This window comes from Natator depressus, chromosome 12, assembly GCF_965152275.1.
Source record: "Natator depressus isolate rNatDep1 chromosome 12, rNatDep2.hap1, whole genome shotgun sequence".
NCBI lineage: Eukaryota > Metazoa > Chordata > Testudines > Cheloniidae > Natator > Natator depressus.
The window spans coordinates 4,653,842-4,673,751 of record NC_134245.1 but is presented as its reverse complement, the minus strand read 5'-3'; the positions used below and the strand labels follow the sequence as shown (position 1 = coordinate 4,673,751).

At 47.3% G+C, this 19,910-nt stretch overlaps 2 protein-coding genes and 1 long non-coding RNA gene across 4 annotated transcripts in view; 1 reads left to right on the top strand and 2 right to left on the bottom strand.

Annotated features, from left to right (window-relative positions):
- TSNAXIP1 (translin associated factor X interacting protein 1) overlaps positions 1–11,780 on the bottom strand; it is a 64,620-nt gene extending 52,840 nt beyond the window's left edge. The window contains exon 1 of the mRNA XM_074968394.1: positions 11,652–11,780. Coding sequence (XP_074824495.1) covers positions 11,652–11,719 — 68 coding nt within the window. The 5' untranslated portion in view covers positions 11,720–11,780. The remainder of the gene's footprint in view (positions 1–11,651) is intronic.
- On the bottom strand, positions 1,147–10,967 carry LOC141996429 (uncharacterized). Its single transcript, XR_012641547.1, has 3 exons — positions 10,375–10,967; positions 10,021–10,120; positions 1,147–7,468 (listed from the first exon to the last, which is right to left on the bottom strand). It is a non-coding gene; the product is annotated as an uncharacterized LOC141996429 (long non-coding RNA).
- Positions 11,781–12,721: 941 nt separating the features above from the next.
- RANBP10 (RAN binding protein 10) overlaps positions 12,722–19,910 on the top strand; it is a 168,472-nt gene continuing 161,283 nt past the window's right edge. Inside the window, exons 1-2 of one of the 2 annotated variants that reach the window (XM_074968389.1) lie at positions 12,722–12,957; positions 13,959–14,070. In XM_074968389.1, the coding sequence (XP_074824490.1) occupies positions 12,762–12,957; positions 13,959–14,070 (308 nt within the window). In that variant the 5' untranslated portion in view covers positions 12,722–12,761. The remainder of the gene's footprint in view (positions 12,958–13,958; positions 14,071–19,910) is intronic. The other variant, XM_074968388.1, reaches the window with a different exon arrangement.

The following is a 19,910-nucleotide window of genomic DNA, read 5'->3' as shown; positions in this document are numbered from 1 at the left end:
AATAGAATATGGTAGGGCAATATCCTCAGGGTTCTAAGTACCTATATTGTTCTTAACTGACCACTTTGTTTCAAAATGAAATTAAGAGAGCAGAGATCACTGTTCATGAAACAAAATCAAAATGCTTCCTCTATTTACAGCCACATTTAACTATTAAAACAATTGCAAGAACTAGGCTGACAATAAGGCTTATTCCAAACTAGGAAACAAACAAAAAAAGCCATGCTCAGGGAAAGCAAAATCAATGCTTACCACATGGAAAAGACTGGTAGAGAGAAAAATGTTATCTTCAGACTTTGTAAAGGGAATAAATTATAAACAATTGAAATGTTAAATGAAAATATTAAAGAGTGTACTTTTTATTGTAAATGTGTATAATTGTGGCTAACACAATGTTATACATTGACAGAACAAAACCTATCATCTATGCCATAAGACTGGGATATTCTGAAGTATTGCAATAGGAATATATCTGCATACCAACTGTCCTTCATTAGGAGCCTATGGCCAGGATGATCTGTGATAATATCAGATCTCAACCTTCCAAGGTGGTGTTAATATTAAATTTACTCCTGGGGGAATTCTGTAACAATGTGCACATGCAGAATTCATGTCCCCCTGCAAATTTTTTTCACCACAGAATACAGATTCTGTTGGAGAGGTGATACAGTTACACCTTTAGCCCACCAAGGGCTGCTGTGGCACCAGAAGAGAGGGCAGCCAGCAGCTGTGTTCCTCACAGCTGGGCCAAGTGAGGAGTCATGGGAGAGACAGAGTAGGGCACATGGGGTTGCTGGGGAGTATGTCACAGACTGGGGTTCAGAATGGCTAGTGGGGGACAGAATGGGGTGCAGGCTCAGGAGCTAGTGGCATGACAGCATTGAACCAGGGGTTAAAGGGGGGGGTGTTGCAGGGCCACATGGGGTTGGGGGAGGCGGGTGCAGGGAAAATGTGCCTGACTGAATGGGAGAGGCTAGAGGTCAGCCAGGGTCTGCATGGGGGAAGCTCCCTAACTCCCAAAGAATCCTTCCCCCCACTGAAAAAAATCCATTCCATATTTCTCCCACCCACACCCAACAACCCTCCAGATTCACTCCCAGGCTCCTTCCCTCTCCCTCAGCTCCTCTGTTACCCCTTACCCCACAAGCCTTTCCACTGCCTCTGGGAGGTTCGAGAAATATGTTTCGGTATTGTAGTTTGAACAAATTATTACTCAAAATTCTGGACTAATATCCCTTGTAAGGAATCTCTGTCAAACGTATCCTGAGTCTTTTTTGTGTGTCTCTCTGTATTGTTACAGACATTCTTGTTGACAGGTATTTTGAAATAAATTATGCAAATAACCAAAGCTAATGTGATTATCTTGTGTTACACTGACAACTAAAATATGCAGAATTTTAAAATACAGTGCACACAGTTTGTAATGTTTGGGCGCAGACTTCCCCTAGGAGTATCCATCCAGCGGTGACCATCGTGCTGTAGGGCTGGAGCGGCTCTCAGGTGGAGGAGGCACAGAGGCAGCTCCTTCAAGTGCCAACAGCAATTTCTGCAAGCCCTGCCTTATTCCCAGGCAGAGGAACCTGACCCATCGTGTCCTGCCCACGCAGCACGCCCGTCACTGCACCCATCTCATCCTACTTGTACGGAGCCCGCGGAAGCCGCTGCGTAAATAACCCCCTGAGCAGTGGTTTCTCCGGGAATTGAAATTAGGGGGGTGTTTGAATTTACAGGGGTGTGTGTGTGTGTCAGGGCCAATGAGGAGTGAGACTGTGAGGGTGAAGGTGCGCTGAATGGCACCATAGTAAAAACTGAAAAAATGTTTCATGACCATTTTATTAGATTTAACTCGTGTTTTAAAATCATCACACAAATTAAAGTTGGCTACTCAAGCTTCCTATGAAGCACTACGTCTACATCCTTCTTGGTTTCTTGTTATAGTTTTGCACAACTCAGTTAATGAACTTCTTGAATGCAATGTGTTCATCTTTGGTGGCTTCTCGTGTGTCCGGTACTTCCATTCTTTCAATTGATATGCTCATTAGTTCATTCACATGATCAGAACGAAGACTACTTCTTTTTCATCATTGAATATAATTTTGTGTTCTGAAAGAACGCTCAAATTGTAGCTGTTGTGACTGGGAGTAGCAAGAGATGAATTCCTACTTCTTTCATCCCAGGAAACATAGCACAAAGATCAGGTCGAGTCACTAGCGATGATAAAAAAAGAAGTTGAAGTCAAATCTTCATTCATTCGTCGTATGATATTCCACTCTGTGTTCAAATTCTCTATTCTGTCCTGAGCACATGGCAGCCCCATCGCTGGTAGTGCCTCACTCCACTCACCTGCCTGTGTTTTATAGGACAGGCATCTGTAAAATCTACGTAGAGGTTGAGTAGAATCTAGAAGTTGCTGTTGTAGATTTTTAAGAATCAAGTCTGTGTACTTTTTCAGTTGTCTTAAACACTTCTTGTCCTCTTCACTTAAGGATTCAATATAAATGCCTTCATTAGTCAACTTCTGGACTGAAGTCTTTGCTTCTTCCAGTACTTTTTCAATGGATAGCTCTCTGATTGATCCAAATGTAGCTTCTATTGCTGGACAAAGATCTACTACTGTTGTAGCAGATGCCTGGATGGCATTGTTTAATGACCCAAGCAGTTTCAACAGTAGACTTATGAGAGAGAGAATGGCAATAGTCTTCTCTGAACGTAGTAGCAAAAGTAATCCACCAGCCTCACTACTTAGATCCATCCCATCTTGATAGATACTTTCCAAAGCCAGTAATAACAGCTGGAGTAATTTTAAGACAACAGCCAAGGATCGCTCATGAGAAAGCCAGAGGGTTTTCCCAGGTTGGACTAATATGAACTTCAGTCCCAGTGTATCTTCTATATTTTCCAAGATATTTAGTCTTTTTGGACTCTTGCTGAAAAAAGAATATAATGAAGACATTAAATTTATAGCTTTTAAAATGTCTTTTGAAGATTCTGCAGCTCACACTAGTGCTAGTTGGAGTAGATGGCCTCTGCAGTGTGTATAGGAGAGATTAGGATTACACTTTTCTCTGAGCAAAGCTTGTACTCCACCATGTCTTCCAGTGAAGTGTGCAGCTCCATCAAATGCACAAGCAGCCATCTGTTTGCGGTCCAACTGACAAGCATTTAACTCTTCTAAGATGTGGGTTGTTACAGATGCAGCCAATGTGTCTTCTATAACTTGAACATCTAGAAATGCATTTACTGGCCTACCGCTGACATCAAGATAACGTACTGTGACAAAGTTCCTCCTCTACCTTGGTGGGTCTTGCGCTTATTGGTGGATTTGCTCGCCTTGGAGCTTCACAGCAGCCCTCAGTTTGGCCAATTTTGTGAACCCATAGTCCAGGTTAACTCCTCCTGTGTCTGACCAGGAGTTGGGAGGTTTGGGGGGAACCCGGGCCCGCCCTCTACTCCAGGTTCCAGCCCGGGGCCCTGTGGAATGCAGCTGTCTAGAGTGCCTTCTGGAACAGCTGTGCGACAGCTACAACTCCCTGGGCTACTTCCCCATGGCCTCCTCCCAACCCCTTCTTTATCCTCACCATAGGACCTTCCTCCTGGTGTCTGATAATGCTTGTACTCCTCAGTCCTCCAACAGTATACGTTCTCACTCTCAGCTCCTAGCGCCTCTTGCTCCCAGCTCCCTTTTTTTTTTTTCCAGAGCACCATGATTTATTGTCTTTGTGCACATATCTTCCCCAGCTGAGTCAGCTCACAAGGAATCGTTTTTTTCCCCTTTCAGCAGAAGCCCCGGTTTTGGCCTCTGGTTTACAGCAGACTAAAGCATTACCAATGCCATACAGTCACCAGCCCATGCATGGATTTGCTCAGGCACAGCAGGTGAAGGCTGCAGTAAGAACAGGGGACGGTCCTTTCAACAGAGGCAAGAGCTGGGGCTGGCAGGTACAAGTGACACAATTAAAAAGAAAAATCAATAACCATTCCTGGAAGCATGACACACAACATCCATAGCCATGTTACAATCCGCAGTACGGTCCTGATCGGGTGCTGGGCTGCACAGAGGCACTGTCCGTGCCAAGATTACTTTGGTTTGCGCCATCTCACCAGACCAGGAGCATGGGCTGGAGAGGCAGTGTGCAGAGCTGGCAGGAGGGGACGCCAGACCTCAGGGCAGAGCAGAGCAGGGACTCTGGCAGGAGTCTGCCTTTTCTGCCCAGAGCAGCTCCCAGAATAGTGTGTGGCTTTGACACGCACAAAAGCGCACCCATGGGAGGTCAAGGGCTGCGGTCTACTATGCTGCATTGTCCAGCTAGAGCAGACCCCCACCCACGCCCAGGAGAGCCTTGCTGTCCAAAGCAAATCAAGGGTCCTCCACTGTTGCGTGAGAGGTTGTTTTGCTGAAAAAGGTTTTTTACATCCAGCTGGTTTACAAGGGAAGAGGAGATGTCAACGGATCCCGATTCTCCACCCACTCAGTGTAAAGCCTTACTCACGAGCTACACTGGTGCTCAGCGAGAAGAGGGGAAAGGGGCCTGATCCTGCCCTCCGGGGGCCTAATTCTGGTCACTAACCCATATAAGTCAGGAGTAACTCCAGTGACACCTAGGGAGCCGCACTACAGCGGAGAGGAGAATCAAGCCCCGAACCTGTGCAGAGAGTACAAGTGCGCGTGCCTCAGTCGGGATTCTTTACTACTCACAGCTGCAGAGAATCCCAACACAGGAGCATTTCCCCGCAGGGCTGATCAGACACAGGCAGTGCAGGATGGTGGAGAATCAAACCTGGCCCATCCCTTTAAACCAGCTGCTATCCACAGGTGAGAGCAGCTCTTGATATGCACCAAATGAAACACCCCAACACGTAGTATACATATTAAAAACCACACACATCCGAACGGGCTCGTTACAGCACTAGAGAGCTGGAAACGCAGCCATTTAAATTGCGCCATGATATAAAACTCCCCCTGCCCTCCCTCCGCGCCAGATACCCCTGGCAGACCCAGGTGGCCCAAGCTGTGATGTTCAGCTCTGACCACCCAGCCACGCTTGCGAGCAGCAGGACTGCTAAGGCCCTGGCTTGGATTCCACAATCACCAACACACATCTGTATAAATGACACACTATTATATTAAGAAAAGGTCCCCACACTGCAGAGAAAGCTAGACCTTTGTGTTACTGTCTCACTGATAACTGTACCAAAGCTTAAACAATAGCGATCTGGCTTCAGAGGGCTGTTTGCTCAATGCCAATCTACACGGAGGCACTAAACAATGGGCTAGTTACTCCCACTCAGGGCTGGCTCCCTGGACAGCTTCTCCGCTGAGCTTCTGTCAGAACTAACAGATCACTCTCCCTAGTCCAAAACCAAGCAGCCAGCAGGGGAGGGGGGCGCTGAGTCCTGCTTGGACACGTCTTTGAGCTTTTCACACAGATATTTCACTCCTTTGCCAAGGCTAGGTAAGTGCTAATGCATGCATTCGGTGGGATCTACACCCCCTATATGCCACTGGATTGTATCCAGGGCTGACCCTGCGATGTTTTAAAGCACTCTGTGGCGAGTAGCGAGTGGAAGTGGGGTTAGGCACCAGCCAAAGCAGGCTGTTGCAGTCTGTGGTAATTGACCCCAGGTTCTTCCCCTGCCTCCCTGGTTTGTGAAATGCAATTTACAAGTTATATGCTCCAGGCAGCTGCTGGACATTCAGGTCCTGATTCAGCAAAGCACTTCAGCCTCTGCTGAAGCTTTAGGCTCCTGTTGAAGTGTTTACTGAGCTGGGGAATGAGACCAATTCAGATGCTCAACGGCAAGGTCAGAGCCGCTGAAATGCTAAGACCGAAAGGGAACTGTTTTGTCACAAAAATACTGCTCCAAATTCACCCCCGGGGGAAGCCAGAGTCACCTAGGGACAGGCTGTTTGTGTTTAAATGAGCTTCCAGGGAGCGCAGCTACTGCTGGGAGATAGCACCACGCCCAAGGCAGGGCTAGGCAGACTGGTCTCACACCATAAGTGTGGTGATATCTGGCAGCTGCAGCAGGTCCTGGAGTCTCCCTGGAGGCCAGTGAGTCAGAGAAATGAGGGCAGGATGTGGCCCGAAGGGGCTGAGATGAAGGGCCCATCTCCACTATTCAAGAGCGATCTTGTTCCCCCAGCACCAATAAAAGCACAATTCCATTTTATGAGAACAGGACTTTCACCATCGCCCCGAACCTGGCTGGATTCTGAATCCAGAACATGGCTTGGGGGGCAGAAGAGACACAATCAAGATCCCATCTACGCTACAAGAGGGAACAGTGCCGCAACAACAGCTAATATGCATTTGACAGTGTCAATGGGCCCTCGGCGGGAATCCTGCAGGGATGACGCTTCCTCACCTCCCACCAGCCACCCAGCTCCTTACAAGCGCACCACAAACTGAAGTGAACTCCTTTTTAAAATCAGGTGCCCTGATTAGCCTGCCTTAATTGATTCTAGCAGCTTCTTGATTGGCTGCAGGTGTTCTAATCAGCCTGTCTGTCTTAATTGTCTCCAGAAGGTTCCTGATTGTTCTGGAATCTTCCCTTTTACCTTATCCAGGGAAAAGGGACCTACTTAACCTGTCTTCTATTACTCTATTCTATTACTCTCCTGTAGCCATCTGGCCTGACCCTGTCACAGTACACAATAACTTAATACTTGATGCCCATTTGCATCGGTGCATTCATCAGCCATGTATGCAAGTTTTTTGAATGTGGTGAGAGTGTTCTTCACTTTTTCAACTGTTGAATCTTTCATTGTTGCACCACATGCTTCTAACCAGTCAGTTGAGTTTCCTTCAGAAATATAGTGAGTATTTTCTGGTCTTGTTTGGAACCAGTGTTCAACTACAGGATGAACAAGTGACAATGCACTTAACATTGACCTCCAGTTTGTAGTGTGCGGTATCTCTTGCTTAAATAGAAAGTATGATGGCACGGCCATGTTTGTTCACATGAACTGTGTTGTGTCTCCAGCATTCTTAACAGCCTCATTAAGTACTTGTAAAATTGGCTTTGAAAGTGGGCTTATAAGGCTTTCTGCATGTTGATGCAGTCCAGAGGCCTGGTGTTTTGCTGCCTTTTCACATAGTTTGTCATCACTGGCTTTGCTGATCGGTCTGACAAACCAAGCTTCTCCACTTTTACCAGTTATAGCATTGGAAAGCTTTCCTTCTTTGTAAGTTTTTCTGCAAGAGGTGCACCAGTAGCCATCTTTTGTAACTTCAATAAATGGGAACACTTTGACCAACAAAAATTAGGAACTGCCTTTAGGTTTTGAAGACACTTTCTTCAGTAGGGAGCTGTATTTGTGCTTTGGGCTGGTTGGATGTAGATACACCACCAAGATGACATGTTGATATATTCAAGGTGAAGAACACATCAAGAACCAAGGTTAGTTTTTGAGGCCTTTGAGTGGAAAAATTATTGTATTTTTTTGTCTTTTCATTTTCACTTTGACCTGCAATATATAAAAGAGATATGAATAAAGTAAATGTTTTGTTAGGATAATGCAAATTTAACACAAGGATAATGCAAAATACACCAAAACACATAACAGGTCTAGATTTCTAAAAAAATATAAATTAAAAAAAATGTATTTAATTTAAATTGACTTTTGAAATGTAAGCCATCATGGGATAAGAGGGAAGTCCTCTCATGGATCAGGAACTGGTTAAAAGATGGGAAACAAAGGGTAGGAATAAATTATCAGGTTTCAGAATGGAGAGAGATAAATAGTGGTATCCCTGAGGGGTCCATACTTGTAGCCAGACAGACAGCCTCCCCCCCCCCCCTCCTCAGACCAGCATTGCTGGAAACACACGGGAGCCAAAAACCACAGGGCACTTAACATGAATTCCAGCACAGCCTTTGAAGCTGAGAGAAGCACAGGTGTGCTGCTACAATGTGCCACTGGGAACATATACAACAACTGGGCTCACAGCAGGCAGAGGCGCTGTGACAGACATGGCTCTTAGCCCCTACTAAAACAGCATGATGCACACACACCAACATCCTAGGTGGGAAAATATTTACCCTAATAAAAGGAATGTCCAGTAGTTGACACTTATTGTTTCTCGCCCTTGCAAGTGTAAACTACTCTTGCGAGAGCTGGCGTCACCCAGATAGACCAGCCCCAATTTGGCATAAGAAAGGAGAAAGAGAATAAAGGAGTACAGAGGTATAAGTAGGGGACCTACAGCACCATGATTTTTGAGTGCTTTTCACTATCTATCTGCTGGTCAGATAAGTGACAGCCTCCCAAGGCTTCTGCAGCTAAGAGGGTCCCTGAGCCTTGTCCCTTATTCGTCTTTCCGCGGAATTGAGTGACCGATCCTGGCTTGGCACCGCTGGAATCGAGAGATGCAAGGAGGGTAAGAAGCACCCACACCTGATCTCCTATCTTTAGTGTACACATATTTTGAAATAGAGCTCTATACTTTGGTTTTCTTTCTTTGGGATTGTAGCTTCAGTTTTGTAACTTGTTTGTGTGTGTAACATCTCTACACTTAAATAAGTAGGCACTAGCAATTTTGTAACCACATGATTAGAATCTAGTTTAATAAATTTTGGTAACCATTTGTGCATAAGCCTGACTTGTTTCTCTGGTTTACTGTAAAGCAGCCAACACAATTAAAGAACCTCAGCCGTTTTGGCTATAAAGCCTGGCCATTAGGTGAGAGTACTAAGAGCCTAGCGTTGAGTTGTGCCGCCTCCACGGGGCAAACTCTTGGGGCACCTGTCAGTCAATCCTGACTGCCTGCTGCGAAGGAGCTCTGAGCTCTAGCAGTTAAAGTCACGGGTGTGGAGAGGCTCTTAGTGCTGCCATTGGGGCACCTGTCAGTCAGTGTTGACTGCCCGCTGCGAAGGAGCTCTGAGCTCTAGCAGTTAAAGTCACGGGTGGTTAGGACCTTGGGGCATCCGTCAGCCTAGCCCGGGCTGCCCGCCGCGAAGGGACAGTGCGTCCTAGCGGTTAAAGTCACGGATGGTATAAACGGGCATAGCTGGCACCTCACCAAACATCCCTGGCCATCGGCTAACAATACTGGGACCATTACTGTTCAACATGTTCATAAATGATCTGGAAAAATGGGTAAACAGTGAGGTGGAAAAGTTTGCAGATGATACAAAACTATTCAAGATAGTTAAGTCCAAAGCAGACTGCGAAGAGTTACAAAGGGATCTCACAAAACTGGGTGACTGGACAACAAAATGGCAGATGAAATTCAATGTTGATAAATGCAAAGTAATGGACGTTGGAAAACATAATCTCAACTATACGTACAAAATGATGGGGTCTAAATTAGCTGTTAACACTCAAGAAAGAGATGTTGGAGTCATTGTGGATGGTTCTCTGAAAATATCCATTCAATGTGTAGCGGCAGTCAACAAAGCAAACAGAATGTTGGGAATCATTAAGAAAGGGATAGAGAATAAGACAGAAAATATATTGCCTCTCTATAAATCCATGGTACGTGCACACCTTGAATACTGTGCGCAGATCTGGTCACCCCATCCCAAAAAAGATATATTGGAATTGGAAAGGGTACAGAGATGGGCAACTAAAATGATTAGGGGTATGAAACAGGAGGAGAGATTAAAATGACTGGGAATTTTCATCTTAGAAAAGGGATGACTAAGGGGGGATATGATAGAGGTCTATAAAATCTTGACTGGTGTGAAGAAAGTGAATAGGAAATGTTATTTAATCCTTTACATAACACAAGAACTAGCAGTCTCCCAATGAAATTAATAGGCAGCAGGTTTTAAAAAAACAAAAGGAAGTACTTCTTCATACAACATAAAGTCAACCTGCGAAACTCTTTGCCAGGGGATGCTGTGAAGATCAAAACTATAACAGGATTAAAAAAAGAACTCGATAAATTCCTGGAGCATAGGTCCATCAGTGGCTATTAGCCAGGATGGGGAGGGATGCAACACCATGCTCTGAGTGTCCCTCGCCTGTCTGCCAGAAGCTGGGAATGGGCAACACGGCTTGGATAACTTGATTACCTGTTCTGTTCATTCCCTCTGAAGCATCTGGCCTTGACCACTGTCAGAAGACAGGATACTGGGCTATATGGACCATTGGTCTGACCCAGTATGACCATTCCTATATAATAATAAAAATGTTTAGTACAGAAACTCACCAACATAATGACCTCTCAAGATAGCAATGATGTGAGATAACAACGCTGGCAAATAATGTATTTTAAAAATCTTGGCCTACTAGGAAACATATAGATATAAGTTTCCATTCCCAGTCACAAATCTAGCATTCTGGAGCAAAGTCACTAAAATATAGTCCCACAAACAAATGTTTATTTAATGTGCCCCTCACTTTTCCCTCCACCGCACCCCACTCACCGGTGTTGTCCTCGGTCAGTGGAGACTCAGAGTTCAGAGGTGCTTTCACGTGAGTTCGCCTCCCAGGTGGGGGGTAAGAAGGCAGCTTGCTTGTTCCTCCAGCTGCTCACTGTTCGCTCTGTCCACTGTTGTTCGTTGTGCCATGTTCACTCCACTGCTCTGTTGCCAATGGCCCTGTGCAGTCACCTTCTGCTGCCACCTGCCACTGTGACCTCTGCGAGTCGGTCTCTTGCGGTTCCACCGGCTCTCAGTGATTTCAGCTGAGATCTCAGTGGGGGAACCTCACTACTAGTGCAGACTGGGCCGTCTCTTCCACAGAAACACTGTCCCCACAGCAGGACTAAGCACTTAGACCTGATTATCAGTGATTTCAGCTGTAGTGGTCACTTAACAGAACAAAAGACTCTCTATGGAGCCTAATCAGCTCTGTCTTTAAACAGTGGAGAGGGACAGGTCAAATCGTACTTGTGACTCAGGCAGACCATCAAGCAAAACACTTGTCCCCACCCTCTCTCTTGATGCCCTCAATCAGCACAGGTCAAGTACAGTTCTACTGCCCTTTACTCCTACAATAAGAACAACAACATTTCATTATGCCCCCTCCCCACTGCCCCTGCATTCCAGTGATTTGTAACCCAACCCCAGCCAAAATCTATTACTTGGGCAACACAGCTCTGTTTGCTGGATACCTAGGTAGATTAGCTGTGAATGTAAATACAACCTGGTCCTGAAGCCTTCCCCCCCCCAGCCCCCAGCTCATCACTAGCTGTCCGGGAGAGCTCATTTAGACTTTGCTTCCAAATCATAATTTGAAATTATTAGGTTGGCCAACATCACCGACATGAATGCACTGACATGGTCATAAAAACAGCAGCTGTAGAAGGAAGCTAGCCTATGCTCACACTTCTCAAATTACTCTACTTTTTCAGATACACGTCTTTTATCAGACACTGCATATGCTTTTAAAGGGAGTATTAATGTTTCAATTTCAATTCACATTTCCAAACAGTCACTACACTGGCATGTAACTAGTTCACAAGACTGGGGGGGGGGGGGGGTCAGGAAATCACTGCCCCCGAGTAACTGCGGCTCCGTAAGCTGAGCGGCCCTTCTCCAGCCCCGCGTGCGCGGGTCGCTCGTGGGTCCGCGCCGCCCCGGGGCTCCGTCCCGCCGGCCAGGCTCGAGCCGCGGGGCGCGGTCCTCCGGCCGAGAGGGGCCGGCCCATGGCACGGGCTCCCCGCGGCGCGGACCCCGGCTCCCACCGCCCACGACCTTACCCGAGCGAAGGGGCCAGGGCCATGGCCGGGCGCAGGCACGGAGCGGAGGTTGTTGATACGGTCACCATGGAGACAAGCCCGGCCCCGCCGCCCAGGACCCCGCCTCTGCCATAGCTGGCCGGCGGCCGCCTGACAAACAGCTGCGCGCCAGTCCGAGCGCGTGGCGTGGCGTGGCGTGGGGTCGGGTCGGGGGGAGGTAGGGACGGCTGGGCCTGCTTGAGGTGTCCCCGCCGAGGTGACCTAGCCCGCCAGCGTGCGTCCTGGGCAAGGCGACGAGTAGCGCTGAGCCGGCTACCTAAGGGGGGGGGGTACCCTGGGGAAGGCGGAGGGCAGGCCGCAGGGGGGTACCCTGGGGGAGGCAGGCTGTAGGAGAGTACTTGGGGAAACCGCCGGGGGGGGGGGGGAATGCAGGCCGCAGGGGGTACCCTGGGGGAGGCAGGCTGTAGGAGAGTACTTGGGGAAACCGGAGGGGATGCAGGCCGCAGGGGGTACCCTGGGGAAGGCGGAGGGCAGGCCGCAGGGGGTACCCTGGGAGAGATGGGGGGTGGGGTGGATGCAGGACGGGTGCCTTAGGGAAGGCGCGGGGGGAAGGGTGCAGGGCGGGTACCTAGGCAAGGCGGGGAGGAGGACGCAAGGGAAGGCAGGGGGCAGGCGAAAGGGGAGAACGCAGGGGGTAGTTACCCTGCGGGACCAGGGTTGGTGTGTGCGGCAGGGGTTTAGCCCTGGGAGAGGGCGTTTCCCAGGACGTTGGTTATGGGGGTCCCCACACCGGTATGCGCGGGGCACAGTTCTGAACACGGCGCCGTGCCTGGCTCTTCGGCGGCGCTCTGGGGCTTGTAGTGCCTTGCGCCACCTTGCCAATGTGGGCAGCAGCTCCAGCGAACTCTCCTTCCCAGCGTGCAATGCGCCACAGCGCGGGGGCGGGGCCTTTGGCACGGTGCCTCTCGGGAGTTGTAGTCAGGGCGTGCGGGAAGTGGCTTGTCAGGGGCGGGGAGCGGACTCGGATTCCCGTCGGGGCCGCGGCCCCATTGTGGCCGGGCCCGCAGCCCATTGGCTGGCAGAGGGAGCTGGGCCTCGCTCCCCGTCTGGTGACACAATAGCGAATCCAAGATGGCGGATCCGGGTGCAGGGAGCTTGGACGGGGGGCTGTCGTGCCCGCTCGAGGAGCAGGAGCTGAGCCAGCGCCTCCGCCGCCTCTACCCGGCCGTGAACCAGGCCGAGACGCCGCTGCCCCGCTCCTGGAGCCCCAAGGACAAGTACAACTACATCGGCCTCTCGCAGGGCAACCTGCGCGTCCACTACAAAGGTGCCGGCAGCCGCGCCGGGAGCCCCGGGCCGGGAGTCCGGCCGCCCTCGGGGCCGCGGGGAGCCGGCACCGGGCTGGTCCAGGGCAGCCGGGCCGCTGAGGCGCGGGGCGGGGGCCTGGGCGCAGCCTGCAGCTCCCTGGGAAGAGGGGCCGGGGGGGGGGGTGGGTTCTCCCTGCCCAGGCGGTCCCTTGCTGAGGGGGAGCGGAATCGGGCCGGGCAGAGGGGCCGTAGTTCGGGGATCGTGTGTCTACCCCCCACTCTCAGTCGCTACCACAAACCACGCCGAACTGCCCCTCTGATTTGTGGGGGCGGTTTGGGGCTTGAGCCGTCCCTGGGGTTTCCCCGGGCGAGGGAGAGCTAAAGCGGCGCTGAGCCCAACCTCCGCGTTCCTGCCTTTTATAACACTTTGCGGTGTCATTTAGCTGGGGGCCTGGCTTCTTCCCTGTAAGGCTCTGCCCCCGTAGGGTCTCCTGTTGTCTGTGCCACCCCCTTACAATGCTGGCGAAAGGGGCTCCTGGCTGGGTACCTCCACCACTTGAGTTCACAGGAAACCAGTCAAGTTCAGAGCTCTAAGACCCATGATTTCATGTTTCTTCCCTCACCACTGTGATGGAGGCTGCCTTTCCAGAATAGCCAGAGAGAGCTGAGCATACCGTCTCCCCTCAGCCTAATAAACACTGATGTAATCTTCATCTTACACAATTGGTTTATTTTGGGTGCTGAGATTTCAAAACCGGGGGTAGCATTATGCTTCTTTCTCAGCACCTTAAGAGGGTAGGCAAAGGGAAAGCTGCAGGAGCACATATTGTAGGTTATTTACATGGTGGCAGTGCAGGCTTGTGGTTTTTTTTAACTGACTGAGGAGTCATCTTCTAATTTCTCAGTAGACGCAGAATGAATTTTGCTGTTGTAAGTCCTTTACTCTGTTCATGTGGTGTTATTTTGAAATGAAGGGCCTGGGACCTTGCACCCATTAAGTACTCTTTCAACTCTTTCCTAGGTCATGGGAAAAATCACAAAGATGCTGCATCAGTCAGGGCTACACACCCCATCCCTGCAGCTTGTGGCATTTATTACTTTGAAGTGAAGATTGTCAGTAAAGGTAGAGATGGGTAAGTGCACTGTTCTAATTTGATTCCAGTGTTTTATATATGTTTACTAGCTCTGTTTTGCTCAATCTCCCTTGTTGGAAGGGTTAGAGGTCACTCAGATGACATTTATAATAGGCAGATATGTGGTGAGTGGTTATGTCTGTGTAGTCAACAGGTGGCAAGCCAATAATATATATTGGAATGTAGCTGCTCTCTTTGCTGTTTTGTATGGGTAATTATGACAACTTGAGAAGTACTAAGTCTCTAATTTCAGTATCCCTAGCCTGATTCTTGCTTGCATATTTATCCTTAGCCTGATTCTTGCTTGCATATTTATACCTGCCTCTGGAAATTTCCACTACATGCATCCGATGAAGTGGGTATTAACCCACGAAAGCTCACGCTCCAGTACGTCTGTTAGTATGTAAGGTGCCACAGGACTCTTTGCCGCTTTTAAGTCTCTAATGCAGTTTGAAATTCAATACTGTTCCTTTCGTTTCAGTTATGTCTGAATAACTAACAGACTGCTGGAACTGAGTAAACGAATATTGCAACATCCTTGATAGCTGGACTGGTTTCCTGTATCCCTTAACTTCAGGGGAAATGGAAAATTGTCTCTGTTTCTAAAGTCTGGGAGGGGATAGCCCATAAACTGAAGTATTTCCCGTCAAGGATTCACTCATGTCAAAATGTGTGGAAGCTTTGCTAAACAGTTAAGGCAATGTAGTGAATGAGGGAGTGACATGGGTCATTAATCACGGAGAATTGCGATTTTGTAGAGCCTGCTCTACATTAGAGTGCGGTTGACCCAGCTACATTGCTCATAGGTGGGAAAAATCCACATCCCTGAGCGATGTAGTTAAACCGACTTAATCCCTGTTTTAGACAGCACTAGGTCGACGGAACAATTCTTCTGTTGACCTGTATGATACATGAGAGGGAGGGTAGCTCCCTTTTGTGGACACCCAGCCAGCCAGTTAGCTCTAAAATCCCTCTTGGTAGCTGTAGTCTACTTTACCTGTAAAGGGTTAAAAAAGCCCATAGGTAAAAAGAAGGGCGTGGGCACCTGACCAAAAGAGCCAATGGGAGGGCTAGAATTTTTTAAAATTGGGGAAAAAACTTTCCCTTTGTGGTTCTGTTGTTCTCTGGAGAGAGGAGACACAGAGCAGGAACAGGGCTGAACTATGATGTAGGAAGCTTGATGCCAGGTATGATAAACCATCAGTTCATACCTAGAGATTGCTTATCTGAAATCCCAGATATGTAAGTAAATCAGGGAATGTCTAGGAAGACATGATTATTTCTTTTATTTCTTATTGGCTTGTGGACTCCTCTGTGCTAACCCCAGGTGCTTTTGTTTTGCTTGTAACCTTAAGCTGAATCTCAAGAGAGCTATTCTTGATGCTTAATTTTTGTAATAGTTTTTTTTTTTTTTTTTGATTTAGCAAAAAGCCTAAGTTCCAGATGTATTTTCTTTCTTTTTGTTTTTAATAAAATTTGCCTTTTTTAGGAACAGGATTGGATTTTTGTGTCCCTAAGAGGTTTGTGCATGTTGTTTAATTAGCTGGTGGCAAAAGCTGATTTCCTTTGTTTTTCTTTCTCAGCTCTTCCCCGGAGAGGTGGTGAAAGGGCTTGAGGATGGAATTCCCAAGTGCACCTTTCTGGTTCTCAAAAGGGTTTTTTTTGCATTTGGGTGGTGGCAGCATCTACCCATCCAAGGTCAGAGAGAAGCTGTAACCTTGGGAGTCTAATACAAGCCTGGAGTGGCCAGTATTAATTTTTAGAATTCTTGTGGGCCCCGACCTTCTGCACTCAAAGTGCCAGAGTGGGGAATCAGCCTGTCTACTGCCTTTCTGGATAGTGGAAGAACTCTTCCCGTCACTGTAGGGATGTCTACACTGAAGTGCTACAGTAGTGCAGGTGCAGCACTGCTTCTGTGCTGCTGCTGTGTTTCAAGTGTAGACGCTCCCTAGCTTTATTCACACAAGCCAGCCAGCCTCCTGAAAGGCCCAATTGAGAAATCAGGACACTTTGGGGCTGGCTTAGTGACTAATATTCTGATACAAATCCTACTTCTAATGCTGGCTTTAGCCCTCAGTGTTTGGAAGTGTAGCAAAGGGTGGTGATTTCCAAATCTGAGGTCTGGAAGGGCTTGAACCTTATGTCTCAACCATTACGTTTGCTGGATGAAAAGGAGTAGCAGTAATTGAGCTCTGGGAGGAGGTCATTCATCTTGTCCAGAAGCTATCTGTGTGCAGTGAGAAGAAGAGCTATCTAAAGGGAAGAAAAAAAGGCCTTTGTGAATGTAGGTTGGAACTGTGTATCTTCTACCATCAGTCTCGGCCATGGATTTCCACTTGATTAGGTTGTTTTCTGAAGGCTGATTACACCATAGGGGTTAGTGACAGGCAACAGCTGTAGGATTGGGAAATCCTAGTGCTGGAGGCAGAATGCCAAAATTAGACTATTCTTCCCATTAAATCTAGCCATTGAAATAACATCGGTTCCTATGGGCTGACTTTGGATTGATTTTCCAATCGAGCTCCGTAGGGCAGTAACGGCTGGAAGCACAGCAGAGGTGGTACATTGTGTCCATGGTATTAGAAGCTGAATGTGAATGTTGTCACTTACAGTGTTCTCCAAGAGGCAGTTCAGTGAGTAGTGTTGAGTTTGAATCCCATCCAGCCCTCTGTTGCATGTTTATCACTACAGTAAGCATTTTTCTGGGAGCAAAATTAAAGGGTGTATTGGGGGTCATGGGACTCTGCATTCTGCTAGGGATGTTACGAGGAGAGGGGAAAATCTAATGTAATGTTGTGTAGTTAGCAAGCATGGTGACTGTTACATCTGGTTCTCATCACCTGGCTTGTGTAGATGAGCTAGCCAGGATGAAATTGATGCCCACCGGCTGTACAAGTATTTTCTGTTGCCTGAAGTGTGAACACAAGTGTAGCTATCCAGAGGGGACAACAATCTAGGGTGAAATTGGTATAGTACAGGAGTCCTTTGCAGGTGTGAGGACACATTGGATACAAGGCAGTGTAGGAGATTGTGAGAAGGAGAGTGAGGAACCTAACCAAAATCAAATCATGGGCATGGTTTCTCATTTGGGAAGGGTGCTGCTTTCACCAGTGAGGACTGAAATCAGGAGATGTGACTGTCTATAAAAAGAGCTTCATAGAGGCCTTCTGCCAGCTTGGATTGTAGGGGCTAGGTATGGCATGATATTTACCAGAGGTGTTTATCATCACCTGGGGAAAAACTAGTTAATCCCAGTTTAAGGCATTTTCTATTTTAAAAACTCTTCCATTAATGCACACCATGTTACACTTAGTTTTAGTTATATATTCAAATTGTGGTTGCCTAAGACAGTAGATTTGCAGATTTACAATTGTACAAACAAAAAGTAAAATGCATTAGGATTAATACTAATATGTACTGAATATTGAAATATCTATATATTTTGATTTGGCATTTTCTCAAAGAAGTTATGCATGTTATGACTCATATTTCAGTGTTCAATATTGTGTAAACAGGAGTCAAACATTTGATTACATGAAAACACCATTAATGCAGAATTGTAGGCTTGATGCATTAAGCAATCAGAAGCATGTAGAGTTGCAAACTTCCAGTCCAGGTCCATTTGGCCATGCAGCATTCTGTAGTGGATAGACCAAGCCTATTCCTCAGTTTTGACTGGATGTATCCAAAGTTTGAAAAGATTTGTTATATGCTTGCTGAACTTGCTGGACACTGATGCAATTATTTTTCCAAGTTTCCCAGTTTAACCTGCCCTGTCCTAAACTGTGTTTTCCCCAGGAAATTGCCAGCCATAGGAGGGATTCCAATTTGGACTGCATTAGTAGGAGTAAATATTTATATTATGATAGCACCCGAAGGCACAGTTAGTTTGTCCTTAAGGTGGACTAGGTCCATCTCGTGTGGAGATGGCAGAATCATGTTAACTTGCTGGTTGACTCCCGAGGGCAGAGCTCTTGATCTTGAAAAGCCATTTCTCTGTTGCACGCCATAATGGTCATTATTTCCCATCATAATCTTATGAAGTACACTGCCATGTCTACCAGCACCGTAGTGGTGTAAAAATCAAATGTCAGTAAGCCTATGGCGATGACACGACAACACCATACCAAAACAATGTGTTGAAGGGTTTGCCAAGACCTCGTTTTGATGTCGAAGGCATGTCTGTGCTTGTTTCCCTGTTGCTGGAGGAGGGAGAAATTAGATGCACAGCTGCATTGAGAGTGCTCAGGCTGAGACCTAAACCACAAAAGCATGTAGGTTCTGTGTTATGGCTGCTGCAGCACCCATAAAGATTGCTTGTCCTAGGCATTGCAGTACTGGATCCTCTAGGCTGTGCAGCACTATACATACTGTGCTAACTTTTCAAAGACCTCCCAGGGTTTGTAACATCTTTCAGGTCTGGGACCCTTTGCTAAATTGTGCTGTGGTACCTGGAAACAATAGGGCTACTACAGCCCCACTAACTCAGAACTTCCTTTTGTGGGCTTTGTCTGATCCTTAATGTTTTACTTTTCAGACTGTTGGTTTGGGGCCTAGAGTATTCGTAACGGTGTGTCAGGTGAATGTGTCTATACTGCTACTGAGTTTGGCAGTGCTTGGTACATCCGTGATGCTAATGACTTCAGTTTAATGACGTGGAATACCGGAATTGAGTAAGGAGGAGAGAAGAAGAGTGTTCCAACAGTATCTGAAATCCCTTAGAAAGCAGGTCAAGAGGACTCTTGAAGCTTGTTTCCAAGCTGCCTACTTCAAATCCATAATTTCAGCTTCGTAGCTTGTAGGTCTTTAAACATACTGTTTCTTGACAACCATTTAGTTTGATGATGGGATGAGGGATATGTAGTGCTGCTGCTCGCTGGGTTTACATTGCTGGGTACTGTGATGTCTTATATGCCCGTGTTTTGAAATGGCTTAATGATCAAATGAAATGGCAAAGGAAGGCTGGCTGGATTAGGGTGCTGGGAGAACCAGTTTCAGTAAGTGTGGTTGTGGTTTTGGATGGGGATGTCTGAATATGATTTTGCTTAGCATGAAGTAGGTGACTTTGTTTTATTAACTGCATTGGAGATGTGACTTTTCTGATTAGCGAGTGGCATTATGGCAAGACTCCATGGCCAGGCCTAAGTAAAGTGGTGGCACTTGCCAACATACATGGCCACTCTGGGCAGCTTCCACAGTATAAAAGGAGCATTCTGAGGGAGTCAGATTACTAGCTTTTATTTCACTCCATGGCACCGAATTTTGCTTTTCTACAATACCTTTTAGATAAAGGGGAGTTTATGAACTGGCACCAGAGACTGATGTGCCTTGAGCTAGTGCTGCTATCATGCTAGGGTTATTTGATGGTGATAAGGTGGTGCTGATGGAGGCAGGGCTAACAAACTTTCCCAACACTTGTTCTCATTCAGTAAGCTCTTTGGACCCAAGACAGAATTGAATTCTTGGAGACTCTGTAAGTGGCAAGAACTGAAAACATGTTGGTAGCTCTTGACCACAATGCAGAACAAAACTGTTCTCCGCCCATTAACAGAGCAGCTTCTCTCCATGTTGTCTTTCCATACTGTTTAATGCAGCTTCTCTTCTCAAGATGCTCTACTGGGGGACTGCATGTACACAGAGAACCCACAAAGACCTGTTTCCTTGCCCTTCCCCATCCCTAGGCTGCTCTGTTGTCTAAGCATTGGTAAACATTGGCTTGGGTCCCAGGTGGATGTTACAAAACAAAGTGCAATATCCAAAGAGCACTGCCTGGTGCCCCATAAGGAACCCTTGCCCATTTTTGAGCCTATCATAGAATCACAGAATATCAGAGTTGGAAG